General features: G+C 60.9%; 1 protein-coding gene across 1 annotated transcript in view; it reads left to right on the top strand.

Moving 5' to 3' along the window:
* Positions 1 to 862: 862 nt before the first annotated feature.
* Positions 863 to 14548, top strand: part of SKI (SKI proto-oncogene) — a 54319-nt gene continuing 40633 nt past the window's right edge. Inside the window, exon 1 of the mRNA XM_052653755.1 lies at positions 863 to 1831. Within this exon, the coding sequence (XP_052509715.1) occupies positions 863 to 1831 (969 nt within the window). The remainder of the gene's footprint in view (positions 1832 to 14548) is intronic.

The raw sequence follows: 14548 nt of genomic DNA, 5'->3' as shown, positions 1-14548 counted from the left end.
CCCAGACGACGCTCGGGGCGGGGCGGTGGCGCGGGGCGGGGCGGGACGCGGGGCGGGGCGGCGGCGTGAGCTCAGCGCCGGGCGCTCAGTCCGAGCTGGAGCGAGCCGCCGGGAGGATGTGCGCCGAGCCCCGCGCCGCCGCCGCCGCCGCGGTCTGAGGCCGCCCCACAGGCGCTCCGCCGCCCCGGAAGCCGCGTGCGCGGGCGGGCGGGTGGGTGGGCAGGCCGCGGAGCCGGGCGCGGGCGGCGGGGTGGGTGCGGGCCGGGCCGGGAGGCCGGCGGCGGGCGCAACGCGGCCGGCCAGCGCCGCCGGGACGAGCCGGGCGGGCGCCGCGCGGTGGGAGGAGCGGGGCGGCGGCGGCGCGCCGCGCGAGGACGGCCCGGCGGGCCCCGCGCCCGCGCCCCCGCTCCTCCCGGGCCCCTCGGCCTCGGCCGCCGCGGCGATTCGCGCCTCGCGGCGCCGGCACCTGCCCGCACGCCCCCCGCGAGCCCCGGGCCCGCGAGCGTTGGCGTTGGCGTTGGCGGCGCGCGCTGGGGCATGCCCCGCGCCTAGGGCCCGGGGGGCGCGCGGGGGGCGCGCGGGGGGCCCGGGCGGCGGCGGGCGCGGCGCGGGGCGCGTGGATGTGGCGCCGGGCCCGGGCGGCGGCGGCGGGCTCCAGCGGCGGGACCCCTTCGCCCCGCCCGCCTTCCCCTTCGGGCCCCCGGGCGAGGCCGAGGCCGCGGCCGTGATCGGCCGGGAGCCGGCGGCGGGGGGCGGCCGGGGCCGGGGCCGGGGGCGCCGCCGGGGCGCGCGGGGCGGCGGCGGGGGCCGCGGGGTCCTGGGCACGCGGGAGCGGGAGCGGCCTGGGGAGCCGGAGCGCACCATGGAGGCGGCGGCGGGCGGCCGCGGCGGCTTCCAACCGCACCCGGGGCTGCAGAAGACGCTGGAGCAGTTCCACCTCAGCTCCATGAGCTCGCTGGGCGGCCCGGCCGCCTTCTCGGCGCGCTGGGCGCAGGAGGCCTACAAGAAGGAGAGCGCCAAGGAGGCGGGCGCGGCCGCGGTGCCGGCGCCGGTGCCCGCGGCCGCCGAACCCCCGCCGGTGCTGCACCTGCCCGCCATCCAGCCGCCGCCGCCCGTGTTACCCGGGCCCTTCTTCATGCCGTCCGACCGCTCCACGGAGCGCTGCGAGACCGTGCTGGAGGGCGAGACCATCTCGTGCTTCGTGGTGGGCGGCGAGAAGCGGCTGTGTCTGCCGCAGATCCTCAACTCCGTGCTGCGCGACTTCTCGCTGCAACAGATCAACTCGGTGTGCGACGAGCTTCACATCTACTGCTCGCGCTGCACGGCCGACCAGCTGGAGATCCTCAAAGTCATGGGCATCCTGCCCTTCTCGGCGCCCTCGTGCGGGCTCATCACCAAGACGGACGCCGAGCGCCTGTGCAACGCGCTGCTGTACGGCGGCGCCTACCCGCCGCCCTGCAAGAAGGAGCTGGCGGCCAGCCTGGCGCTGGGCCTGGAGCTCAGCGAGCGCAGTGTCCGTGTGTACCACGAGTGCTTCGGCAAGTGCAAGGGGCTGCTGGTGCCCGAGCTCTACAGCAGCCCGAGCGCCGCCTGCATCCAGTGCCTCGACTGCCGCCTCATGTACCCGCCGCACAAGTTCGTGGTGCACTCGCACAAGGCCCTGGAAAACCGGACCTGCCACTGGGGCTTCGACTCGGCCAACTGGCGGGCCTACATCCTGCTCAGTCAGGACTACACGGGCAAGGAGGAGCAGGCGCGTCTCGGCCGCTGTCTGGACGACGTCAAGGAGAAGTTTGACTATGGCAACAAGTACAAGCGGCGGGTGCCCCGGGTGAGTGTCCCGTGGCAGCCGTGCCTGGGGAGTGGGAGTGGGGCCTGGAGAGGGCGGGGTGCCCTTCTGGGTCGGGGGGCTCAGCCTCCTCCACACGTTTCAGGGCTAGGTTTTGTTTTGTGGAAACTTGGGGGTGTTGTTGGTGTCCCCATAGACTGCTCCGTATCGGGAGGAAGGTTCTTTGGTCTGACTCCTAGGACTAGCTCCTTGCCTGGTTGGGAGCCTGGGAGGCAGGCCTGTTGGGGGGGGTGAAGCCCTCCTGAGGCCCACAGCTGTTGCCCAGCTGGGTCGGGAGAGGCAGGCCTCTTTTGCCCTTAGTCGCAGGAAGTTTGATCCTGGCCGGTTCCAGTCTGGAGCCTCCAGCCCAGGCCTTCCTGGGGACCAGGGGGGTGTCCAGGCTAAGTGGGGGGCAGGGAACCGCCCTGGCCTTCCCACTCCTGGGCTGGCACACAGAGGGGCGCCTGCCCATGTTCCCAGCAGGCGGAACTTGGCTGGGCAGGGCCTGTTTGTGCCTTGAAGTCTTGGGAGACAGACTCCAAAGCGAAGCCAGGTGTCTGGGCTGTGGTGGCCGGGGGCCGAGACTCGGCGACTCCAGCTTTGTGTGTGTGCCTGGCCTGCCAGAGAGTGAGTCTCAGAGTCCCCCGTGTGGGGGCGAGGGCCACTTGGCACCGGGCTCGGGGACTGGTCAGCGGGCGCCTGAGGCTCTGAGCGTCAGGGGAGCCACTGGCCTGCGGTTTGTTTTGGATGTGCACGTTTTCTTCTGTCCTTTCCTCTGAGACGCAAAGGGCGAGGTGGGGAGGGCTGCTGGCCTGGGGTCTGTTGTTTGTTCGCTAGACGGTGGATCCGTGTGATCCAGCCTGGCAGCTCCTGGCCACTCACTGGGGTCCACACCAGCTTTGCATGGCACCTCCCCCCTCCCCAAGTATTTGTAACTTTTCTTTTGAGTATCCAGGCTTATTAAATTGCACACACAGAATGCTGCACTGGCTCTGCTATTCTTGGGAGGCCTAATTAATTCAGCTATTGCATCAAACTTTTTTTTCCGAATCTGTGAATAGATGTTCCCGCCCGGTTTTCTCTGGGCGCCCCTCCAGCGGAGTGTCAGAGTCTCCGGGAGCGGAGGAGGGGAGGGGAAGCCAGGCCTGTCGCCTGCGCTCGGGAGGCCCGTGTGCGCTCGTGGATGTGCTGGTGTTCCTGCCCTCGGCTCGGCTGGCGCCCAGGTGGCAGCTGTCTGCAGACCAGGGCTGGGATTGGGTGGGAGGAATGGTCTGAGTGGGCATTGTGGGTGGGGGAGGGTGCCGGCGGCCGGTCCCAGCAGGCTGATCGGGCCCCTCGTTTCAGACTGGGAGCTGGCCGTGCGTGGCATGAGGGGTGTTCCCAGTGAACTGGGGGCCTCTCTGTTTGGGGTGCCTGCTCCCTCGATAGCCACCATGGCCCAAGGGCACCCTGTGTGCAGGATTGTGGTGGGTTCTGGCCGCCTGGATAAGCCTGTGGTTGAAAGGCTGTGGCAGGTCACTTAATGCAGGGTGGACAGGAGACGGTCTTGTCTGCAGGGTGTGTCTGTGTTTGTGTCCGAATCTGGGTCATGTGTGTTTGTGGTTGTCTTCCTGGGGTTGGCTGTGGCAGCTGCAGGCCCAGGCCTTGGCTCCCTTGCAGAAGGCCCTGCTGTTCTGAACATGAGTGTCCGTAGGCTCAGGGAAGGCCTGGCCTCAGCTTGTGGGCCCAGACACTGCCAGGTGAGTGGGCAAGACGGCCCCCTGAGCTGCGGCCTCAGAGAGGGGGCCAGAGCGAGCTTTGGTGTCTGGTGATTCCCCAGATGGTCAGCGCCACCCTTTCCTTTTGTGCCCCCCTAGCGCTGCTTAGAGCTCTCATTGGTTCAGAAAGCTCCCCCGGGGATGCTGATGGTGATGTGATCATCCTGAGAGGTTGGGGTCTCCAGGCTGTGCGTCAGTACCACGTGCCGTCACAGTGGAGTCTGGGCCAGTGGTCCCGTGTGCCCCCGTCCAGGCCTCGGCTGTGCCACGATCCATGCTGGCTCCTGTGCTCTCCTGTCGCCCCCAGCTCAGTTATCCTGTTCTCTGGCCTCTGCCCATGGCTTTGGCTCTGTGACCGTGCACTTGGGAGTCCTGGGCTGTGTGGTCCTTTTCAGGTCTCCCCAGCACAGCCTGTCGGTGCGCCAGGGACACCCGACCCCAAGAGTGGGAAGGGGATTTCGGCCTCACGGTGGGGGGCTCATGGGGAGTTGGGGGGAAAAAGCTGCAGGGAAGACCCCCTCCCCAGGCTGCGGGCCTCTGTTTGCTCCACCCGCTCCTGACAGAGTATTCACAGGATACATTTTGATATCTCCACTTCTTTCTGTAGTTCATTTTAATATTGTTGATCTCCTGAGGCCCAGGACAAAAAGCAACAGAGAACGTGCTGGAACTGCTCTTTGTGGGGGCCTCAGATTCTGGTGAGATGAAGTGAGCTGATGTTTGTCCCAGGCACTGAGGGCTGCGGGGGTCACCTGGCTCTCTCGCCGCCAGCACTGGGGGGGCTGCAAGGGGGCCTCCTGGGGTCCTGGGCACAGTCACCTTCCCCTGCCCTGCGGTGCCTACAGCCTGAGCACAGCAGGGTGGCGGTTCCTGTGGTCGCTCCAACATGGGGACAGGGCTCCAGCCTGAGCCTGGAAACCCTTGAAGGTGGTGTGTCTGCGCATGCTGGCCCGGGGGCTGCTCCTCAGTGATGCCCCTCACACCATGGGCTCCCTCAAGACGTGCCTCCGGTCATCCAGCCACTGTCAGGGCTGGCGGGTCTGGCCATGAGCTCCTCGGGGCTGCTCCTGTGTCCTGGCTCTGTCCCTCCTTGCTGCCTGACTGAGCAAGCATGCACCTCAGTTTCTGCGTGTTGAGACGGGGACAGTATGCATAGCAGTTGTTGGCGGTGTGTTGGGGGTGTGTTTGGGTGATGAATGTTGGAGGTTGGCAAGGATACGTCTTCTCGCTGCTGGACCGTGTAGCCGTGAGGTGGGAGTCTCAGCCTCTGCACGCCCCCTTCCCTTGTCTTCTGCCTGGTCGACTCCATCCCTCATCTGATGGCCCCTGGACTAAGCTGGATCTGTCAGTCATGAAAGGGACATTGGTATGTGTCCCTCGTTTTGAGGGCCGGCTGCTCGTGGGCCAGGTGGGTGGCGGGGGTGCGCTGCCCCCCTGGGGCTGGAACTGGGCCAGCCCCTGCATGGTTGAGAATCAGGCTGTTGGGAACTGCTTCGCCTTCCGAAGGTCCTGCTTCCCAGGCTGGAGATCGGGGATGCTGTTTGCTTGTGGGGCCTCTTCCTTCAGTGTTGAGTCCCTGCAGGAGTGTTTCCACAGAATTGCCTGCCTGGCAGGGGCTCGTGGACTGAGGGTCCTCGTGCTGTGTGAGTGTCCAGAGTGGAGTGTATGTGAACTCCCAGCAGTGGAGCGGTTTCCCCCATCACCTGGGGATGTCCAGGCCATCAGCGTGGAGGAGCATGGACTCTCAAAGTCCCTGGTGGGCAGTGACTGAGGCTTTGGTGAGGGAGATGGGCCATAGGGATTCCACTAAGTGGGCACGTGTCGTATGGTCAAGCTCAAGTGGCTGTGGGAGAGATGGTGTCAAGAACGTCCATCGGGCTGGAAGGGACTCTGGCTAGCCTGCCTCTCTCAGCGCCTCCTCTTTATTGTGGGGCTAGGCTCACAAATGCTCTCATTCTGGGCACAGGTGTAGAGGCTTGGCTGTCCCTTCGTCCACTGGCTTTGCTTGAGGTTTTTGTGGGCCCCATTGTGATTTCCTGGTTCCTGACGCTTTGCTGAGGAGGTGGGGTGCTGTTGGGTGATGCTCTGTAGCCAGGCTCCTGGATGGGCCCAGCCCCGCGTGCAGGAGGATGGAATCAGCATGTTGGGCTGGTCCTTGTTGAAGTCCCCAAAGCGAAGGCCTGGGACTCATCAAACGGGAAACAGCAGCCTCTGGTCAGCTGAGTGTGAGTGAGGGAGGTTGTGGGGGGCCAGCCGAGTGCCCTCGTCTGCGTGTGGTGAGCAGGGCTGCATTGAGGTGGTCCTCCAGGTCGGGGCCGTCTGCCCATCAGCCCGTCTTCAGCCATCCTGCTGGTTTCTAGCACTTCTCTTTGAAACTGGGCGGGGCCGTTGGCTTGCTGGGGGCAGCAAGGTCCCTGAGTGGCCCTTGCCTCTGTCCCTGCTGCCTGTCTGGGGGCCCTCAACCAATGCAGGGCTTTGAGAGTAGAGCTGTTGGCTCCCAACCTTGCTCACAGACCGTCCGAGTACTGTCTGAGATGCCAAGCGAGGCCCACGAGGAAGTCTGGGGAGGTGACCGCCGGGCGCCGGGAGGGCCTGGGGGAGGCGGTGCTTCCGGGCCCTGCACCCTGGCCGTCTGGCGGGAGGTGTCGGTGGCCGGCGGCCGGACTCTCTGTGGCCCAGAGACTGTTACACAAGCAGCAATAATGTGTCTCTTTCTAAGGATTGCGAAAGTTGGGGAGGATTTCTCCACTGGAAGAATTATGCAAGTTTCAACTGAAATGTTTTTAAAAAGTTTCTTTGTTTTGAGTCAAAATATAGAGGCTGAATTATTTCCTTAAGATCTGTGAGAGCTGCGGGAGAGGGAAAAGCCTCCATTCTTCCCAGGGCCCTGCTTGCTTCCTTCTTTCCTTCCCTCCAGCTGCCCATCACAGGGGGTGGGGCGTGTTTGGGGGAGGTTGGGCCCCGAGGTCACGGGTGGGAGCTCCTGACCACACGTGTCCGTGGATTAACAGGGGCCTGTCAGAGCCCCAAGAAGGGATGGGAAGTCATTTCTGGGAATGTGAAGCTGTCGTACTGGGGTCTGAGGTGGGTTCCTGTTAGAGCTGTGACTGGTCTCTGTGTGTCCGCGTGAGTGGAGTGGGGCGGGTGGGGACTCAGGCTTTGTGTCCACAGTTGGCTGGCATGGCTCGGGCCCTGCAGGGTCCCAGGACGGGCGGAGGAGCCTGCACTGTGGCCAAGCTCTGTGTGCACAGGGCCGGCTTCTCTGGTGGCCTGGGAGCAGCCGGGGTGCTATAGGGTTTACAGCGTTTTTCTCCTCTGATTTTACGTTTTTCACTTAGAAAGACTCAAAGAATGCTGCGACTTCTTGATTTTGCAGCTACAGATAATAATTCAGGAAGTCTCGGCGTGGCTCTGTGGCCGCGCAGCCCGCAGCGGTCGGGCCTGCCCCGCGGTCTGGGCTCTCCGGGGAGACCTTTTTGCGGCCGACCTGGGGGTTGTGTGTTTGTGGTTGTGTTGTTGGCTTCGTGTGGGCCCCCAGTTCCGGGCCCGGAATAAATACTTGTCAAATGACTCATGGAGACATGAAATCACTAACGTCAAGGTTTATTGGCAGCTTGGTGCTCGCTGGCTAGAAAAGGAAGGAGAGGGTGCTTTCCCTGGAGTGCATGGAGCCGTCCTGTGGGGCCCCGGCTCAGGGCTGCTGGGGGTTCAGAGAGGGCTCCACCTGGACAGGCCCTGACGTGGCTCCCGCTTGGATGTTGGTTGGTTACTCTGAAAGGAATGTCCCTTGTTGAAAACAGGCTTCTCAGGGGCTACCATGCTGCCTGTCACAGAAAATGTGATGACAGGTGGTGAGGGGGCTTTGTGGTTGTGGGGGAAGGAACCTGGAGCCACTGGGCCTGAGGGTTGGCAAGACCGTGGGTGGTTGGAGCAGAGAGGGTCTGAGGGCCCCGGGCACCCATGAGACCTCACTCAACCCCTGAGCCCCTGTGAGGGGTGTGGCCGAGTGGAGGTGACCATCATGTGATGGGGAGGGTCTGAACCCCTGGGACAGGGCTGGCAGTGAGGAACAGGGCTGGGCTTTGGGACTGCAGGTGGGGGGTCACCTGCATTTTGGGGGTCACCCATGGGGCCCCGTGTGCCTGCGCCCACCTCCCTCCGCCCCGGGAGCTGTTGGCCACGTCCTCACAGCAGCCCGGCGGTGTGATTGGTGTCTGAGGACCTGGCTGGAACCTGGGCCTTCTCTGCACCCCACTCTCACCTTGTGGATCTCCTGGGCCACAGAGCGTTCCGGGAGGGCTGAGGGTCCAGGTTCGTGTGCAGTACACAACCCCCAATAGCACAGCTCCTCCATCCTTGGCGCTTGCCAGCGACAGCCAAGAGGGCCCTGAGCCCTGGGGAGCCTGGCGGCCCTTCCGGCCTGGAGGGTGGGGGGCTGTGACTGGGCCTGTGTGAGGCCGGCTTTCTCTCTGCACGCCTGTCGCCTTGGCTCTCTCGTGACCCCGTGGCACTGGTTTGCAGTTCAGGCCTGGTGGGTGGCTGCGGCATCCACGTGCCGCGCTGTGGTCCTCCGGTCCGCGTCAGCTGCCTTCAGAGCCTGACCTGCTCGCGGACTGGGGTCACTGGTCTCCAGTGGTGCCGGTGATCTCCCATGGCTGCCATGGTTCCACCCGCCCGCCCCCGTGGATGCGTTCTGTTGGCCTGATGGTCTCCTCTTGCTGCCCTTCAGCTGTTGGAACAAGAGGGGCCCTCGGTCCTGGGGACGCCCTCGCCCTGTGTGGGGCTGGGGCTTCTCTTGCAGGGACCCACAGGTCCGGCCATGGACAGAGAGCTGCAGAGTCTTCACAGAGAGCTGTGGGGCCTGGCTGGCCTCCCCTGCGCCTCCCAGCCCAGCTGCTCTGGTTGTCTGGGTCTGACTGTTGCCCCCAGTGGGGCGAGCATGTCTCAGGTGTTCTCTGAGTCCCTGGAGGAGGTGGGGCGTGGGGCGGGGGCCGTGGTGCCGCCCTGGGGGGAGGGCAGGTGCATGTGTCCATGGGTGGTTCTGGAAGCTCCTGCCCAGCCCCTTCTCCAGGTCAAGGCAGGGGGGAGCCTCTGCTGGCCCGGCCTCTACCTCCACCTGGGATGGGGACCCCGGGCCTGGCATAGTCCCTGGGGTGCAGCCTTTGCACGTCCAGGGGAGGCAAGCTGGCCGTGCAGAGGCTGCTGGCTCCCCCCACCTGCCGCTTCCCACTTCCTGGTGTTAGAACCACATTGCCCAAACCATTAAAAAAATTATACTCCCATGTTGAATGATATGCAAATGTAGTCAATTAAGCGAGGGGATTTTAATTAGCAGTTTAAGTTCATGTGTGAAGTGCCTAGCCTTAATTACTTGACAGTTTTGTTGTAAATTTGCTAAGTTTTTTTTTGCAGAACTATCAAAACTGTGATTTTTTTTTAACATCCTTGTATGTAATAAGTGTCGCCCAGCTTGCCTGACCCTAGTGGGTCTTGTCTGCATTTACAAAGCTCCTTAAACTGTGAAAACAAGGTAGGCCCTGGGCTGGCTCCTCGTGGCTCCGATAGTTAAACTGTGTTCTGAGTGGCCCGGGTGTGGGTGGCCGAGGGGTTCTGGGCTCCTGGGTGGTGGACCCGGGACCCTCCTCCCAGCTGGGGTGGCTGCCTGCAATGGAGCTGGGGCCCGGCAGTGTACCGACAGGCGGGACCAGAGGACTGAGGCTGCAGCCTCTGCCCAGCAGACCCGGAATTCCCAAATTCCCAATCTTGCTGCTTCCCCACCTCCAGGAAGGAGGCCCCCCTCCTGCTGCTGTGCACACCCCGCCCCCCCCCCCCTCAGTTCTTCTGACGATGTGGCCCACCCAGCCTGGTGTCCAGTTTCTACTGCAGGAGGGGAGACATGTGCTCTGTTTGTTGGATTCGGATTCATGTTGGACTCGCCTTACGTCTGGGGAGGATCTGCTTTAATTTTCCTGTTGCTGTCGTTGAGGTGGTGTCAAGTCATCCGAGGTCTTCTGTGGTTTTTAGTGTCCCTCCCAGTTTTATGATCTGAGCTCCAGGTGTTTCACATGCGCAGTTAGGATTGAAATGTTCTCTTGAACTACCTTGCGATGTCTCTCAGGAGTCCATGTGACCGAGGCTCTGGCCGGGACCCTGCAGAGCAGGTGGCTGTGACTGAGGGAGGGATGGCGTGCAAGCCTTTGAAGGGGCTTGAGGGAGAGCCACCTGGGCCTCTGCCTTTGCTTGCTTAAGTTTTGAGGGGTGAGCAGAGTGAGCCCAAAGGGTGATCCCAGGGCAGGTTCCTGCCCAGCGGTGAGCACCCACCGCCCAAAGGGCCAGCATGTGTGTGGACTTACAGTGGGTGGTAGTGTGGGGGCAGATTCAGGTGCCCGCGAGTGGGAAAGTGGTTCATGCAGACACATTCCTGGTTCCACACTGCTTTCATCTCACTCATTTCCCCTAATGCCTTCTCGCTAAAGCAGACCCCAGGCATCATTTCTCACGTGAGTGTTTTCAGTATCCGTCTAACAGATAAGGAATCGTGGAAAATCATTACCTTGGGACTGTTAGCATGCCTGGCAAAGTTGGCAAAAAACAGTGTCTGAATGCCTGCGGGTCCCCAGCCTGTGTTCAGATCCCACGTCTCAGACATGGCTCTGCAGGCCTCCCTCATCCGTGCCCCTGTGTACACATGTGTTTTGTGCACGGCTGTGCCTGTGGGCAGCCACGGAGCACTTTGGTGAGCAGTCTGTGGTGTTGAGGGTCCTGGAATGTCTTTCACGTCCAGGGCCAGGCTGTGTTTTTGTTATTATGCGAGAAGCTTCAGAGAGCGCCTTAACGTGGACTCCTCCCAGGAGCCTCAGTGCAGCAGTGTGGAAGGCCATATACACCTGCTGCCAGCTTCCAGCCCCGCCACTCCACCATCCTGAGTATCCCTGTGTTGACCTGTGTCCAGTGTGACTGGCCCTCACCTCTACCTCGTAGCTGGGGCTGGTCCCTCTTCTTGTGTGATGGGCATCGGGCCTCCAGTGCGGGCACCCATGGATGGGACTGTGGTGCATCCTTGCTGCAGGCGTGTGCATGTGTGTCTGGGTCTGAGGTCATGCTCAATTGTTTTGTTCAGGGAGGGTGGGGCCTGTGTCCCGAGGAGCCTCAGGTCAGTGGTCACCGCAGGCACATTGCCTCTGATTCCCCAGACTTGAGCTGAGGCTCTCATAGGAGACTTGGCGGCTCAGAGCGAGCTCCCAGCCTTGTTGATTGCGCTTCCGTTTGTCCCATTTGGTTGCTCACACACAGGGTGCCTGTACTTCTCTGGGTATTCCCTTGGGAGACTCTGACCCAGAGAGGCAGGTCGTCTTCATGGATTCTTGATTTTGTTGCCAAGAGTCTCCCTCTTAACAGCATCAGGTACCTGCCTACGTTCCTCCATCCTTACAGCCTTAGTCACTGTCATTCAGAATAGCCTTGTTGAAGGGGAGTATCTTGTTGGTTCATTTTTTCCTAAAGGAGTTGGCTATTTTATTATTTTCAGTATTTTTTTTCCCTAAAATTTTCCTTGTGTGTGTTGTTCTTTATTGTGGTAAAATGACAGTTACCATAAAAACCACCTTCCTCCTTTTTTTAAGTGCACAGCTCAGTGGCACTGGGCACATTATCGTTGTTGCGCAGCCATCCCCACCATCATCTCCAGGACTTTCTCCTCTTCCCAAACTGAAGCTCCGCCCCCACCCCCTCCCCCAGCCCCCACCCTCCTACTTTGTGTCTCTGTGACTCTAACTCCTCCAGGGGCCCCAGAGAAGTGGGATCACATAGGATGGCTCCTCTTACGTCTGGTTTGTTTCACTCCGCGTCGTGTCCTAAGGTCTGTCCTCCTTGGAGCAGGTGTCGGTGTCGGGACTGCCTCCCTGTTTAAGGCTGGATCCTGTTCTGTTGTGTGGACGGACCACATTCTGTTTGTCCGTCATCTGACGCCAGGCACCTGGGTTGCTTCTGTGTTTCGGTTGCTGTGCGTGGGGCATGTCCCTGCTCTCAGTTCTGCTGGGCACGTCCTCTGGTGGAATTGCTGGGTCACACGGTGGGTCTGTGTCTGCTCCTTGAGCAGCCTCTGTACTGGCTTCCTCGGCAGAGGCGCGCCGCGTCCCAGGTTCCCCATGTCCTCACCAGCACTGGTTTCTGGGTTTTGACAGTATTTGTCCTGAGGGGTGTGAGGCTGTCTCGCTGTGCTGTTGATTTGTGTCCCCTGATGATCAGTGATGTTGAGCATCTTGTCATGGGCTCGTTGGTTGTGTGAGTACGTTGGCCTCTGAGGTTTAGCCGGTGAGCTTGACGTGAGTCTGTCCTCTCTAGAGTCTTATGTCCTGCCCCTGTTTCTTGAGAAAGTTTTTCAGAGAGGAAGTGGTGGTCTTCTCATGCTTTTCCCCACACAAAGACCAGAGTCTCTGCCTTTTAAGCTTGTCACCACACGGGGGTTGCGTGTTGGGCCCAGAGCAGGGGGACACCCACCTGTGTTCTGGATAGCTTGAGGGCAGCTCTGGGCAGGAGAGCCTGCTGCTGGATGTGGACTTTCCCTCTGGCTCCGGGACAGCCAGGAGCCCATGCCCAGGACCACCGGCCACTTGGCGTTCTCCCTCTGCCTTGGACATAGTTTCCTGAATGACTGGTGCCTGCGCCCCTCTCATGGGCTTTGGGTCCAGCCCAGCTTCCAACCATGATTTCCACTAGTTTGTCTCCGTTGGTTTCAGGAGGCCACGGGGACAGGTGGTCCAGGAGACACTGGTTGTCCAGGCAGACCAGGCTGCTCCAGGCCCTGACTGATGGCCCTGGCCAGGGTGGGCTGTGCCCCCACTGCCCAAATCCCAGCCCTGGGGCTGCATTGCTGGAGCAGTTGAGTGGCCTCTGAACCAACCCAGATGTTTGGTTTCCAGACGCCCCCATCTTGGCCTCTTGCAGGAGCAGGAGTGGGCGTGGACCCGAAGGCCAGGGACCGGGAGAAGTGACCCTCTGCTTCTTTGTCCACTTGTCTTAGCTGTTGAATATTGATGAGAGTCTGGGGTGTGAGGGCACCCTGCTGCGTAGCTCTTGAAAGGAGGGTCCTTGATTTTTGTTTTGCAAATACTGCCAGGTTTGCCTGCTGGGTAAGGGTGAAGCCACTGGTTGGATTCAAAAAGAAGGCCTGGTGGTGGGAACCTGGGCAGGGCCTGCAGGGACCTCAGTGAGGGTGGCTCTTTGTGCTCTAGTTGAAGAAAGAAAGAGGAGTTGGAAACCGCTTGGGGTGGGAGGGCCCCCCTCTGCCCCACCTGCTGCCCACAGTGAGTAGAAAGCACTGTCTTTGGATCTAATTTTAACCTCTTTCTTACCCCATTTTCTTTGTGCAGATGTTAGCAAGTATAATTTTTTGGTATTTCTGGTGAAGTACAAGTTTCTAGAAGTCTAGAGAGGCAGCATTGCTTAATGGTTAGGGGCAGGGATCCTTAAACTTGATTGCTGGGAATTCCCTGGTGGTCCAGTGGATAGGATGTAGCCTTTTCACTGCTGAGGGCATGGGTTTGATCCCTGGTCAGGTGAACTAAGATGCTTCAAGACACGTAGTGTGGCAAAAACAAAAAGAAAAAAGAAAAACATTGGCCTTTTTTTTTTTTTGATAAAAAAACCAGATATAGCCCACTTGATTCCTGGGGCCAGATCCTGGCTTGGCCAACTTCTCACTTGTATTAGAGCCTTCGTCAGTTCCCTAGGCCCTGGTGTCCCTGTCTGTAAAGAGGGTGGGGGGGTGGGGTGCCTCCTCTCATCCGTCATTACGAAGGCCCAGCACTGTGCCCGGCCCTCTCTCTCTCTTCCTAAGCTGGGGCATTTGACAGGAGGCAGTGGGCCGGACAGGCCATCCCAGGAGCCCGGCCGGGCCCATGTGTGGGCATACTCAGGCTGGCACAGTGGCCTCCTTGCAGCCAAGCAGGCCAGCGGATGGGCGCCAGCAGGTGCTCTGAGCGGAGCACACAGTGTGCCGGGCGGCCAGGCTCCCTGTGCCAACAGTAGCCCTGGGTAGCCTGGGGCCTGTGCAGTGTGTGGTCAGTGTGCCCCATGCTTGTAGAGTCTCAGCTGACTTCCATGCTGGGTCCCAGATGAGGCTGGTGCTGGTGCGTTTGACCCCTGTGTGGGGTCCTTTTGTAATGCTGGGAGCCATCTGTCCTGGGTCCCCTGGGCTCTGTATGCAGCCAGGCGTGTATGTGCGGACCCAGGTGTCCACTGCAGCATGGTGCTTGGTGACAGGCTGGGGAAGTCCCTTCTCTGTCAGGTGCAGCTTCCAGGTGGCCCCTGGACAGAGGGAGGACCCGCATCCTGTTTGAGCAGGGCAGGTGGTTTGGGTTTTCAGATGGGAAGATGGGAAGACTGGGGGTAACTCTTCACATGGGGACTTGGGTAAATGGCCAGCAGTGGTCAGTGCCTCATCCACAGCCTTGGTCTCAGTGGAGCAGCACTGATCCCAGAGCTGTTCTTACCCATAAAGATGAGGTTTTCTGGAAAGCAGAAACAAGGCAGTGTGTCAAGAACCCTCTTAGGGAGGCTTGCTCTTTCCTCTCTTGGGGCAGAGCCTCGGGAGGGAGGAGCCCAGGGGCAGCAGCCAGGGTCCAGGGTCTTGGCTGGGGGTTGGCGAGGGGGGGTCCCATCCGCCTGCTCTTGTCGCTACAGGTCTTCACATGCTGGATTGTGCATCACCCTTGCAGAGAGTTGAACAGAATCGGAGATCTGTTTTTCAAACTAGGGTTTGTTACTGTTTAGGAAATTTGGAATTTTGAGAGGTTTTTCATGCTATTGTTCCATTTCTGATGCTTTTGGGTCCGATTTAGAGAAACCACCCAGTGTCGTTTGCAAGATGTTGCAAGATGTCATTGCCCTGCTCAAGCTGGGCATTCCCAGAGTGCTGCTGTCCCTTCTTGGCACGTGTTCTTGTGTCCTTACGCCAGGGGGT

Source organism: Budorcas taxicolor, chromosome 16 (genome assembly GCF_023091745.1).
Source record: "Budorcas taxicolor isolate Tak-1 chromosome 16, Takin1.1, whole genome shotgun sequence".
NCBI lineage: Eukaryota > Metazoa > Chordata > Mammalia > Artiodactyla > Bovidae > Budorcas > Budorcas taxicolor.
This window is presented reverse-complemented; position numbering and strand designations above follow the sequence as displayed.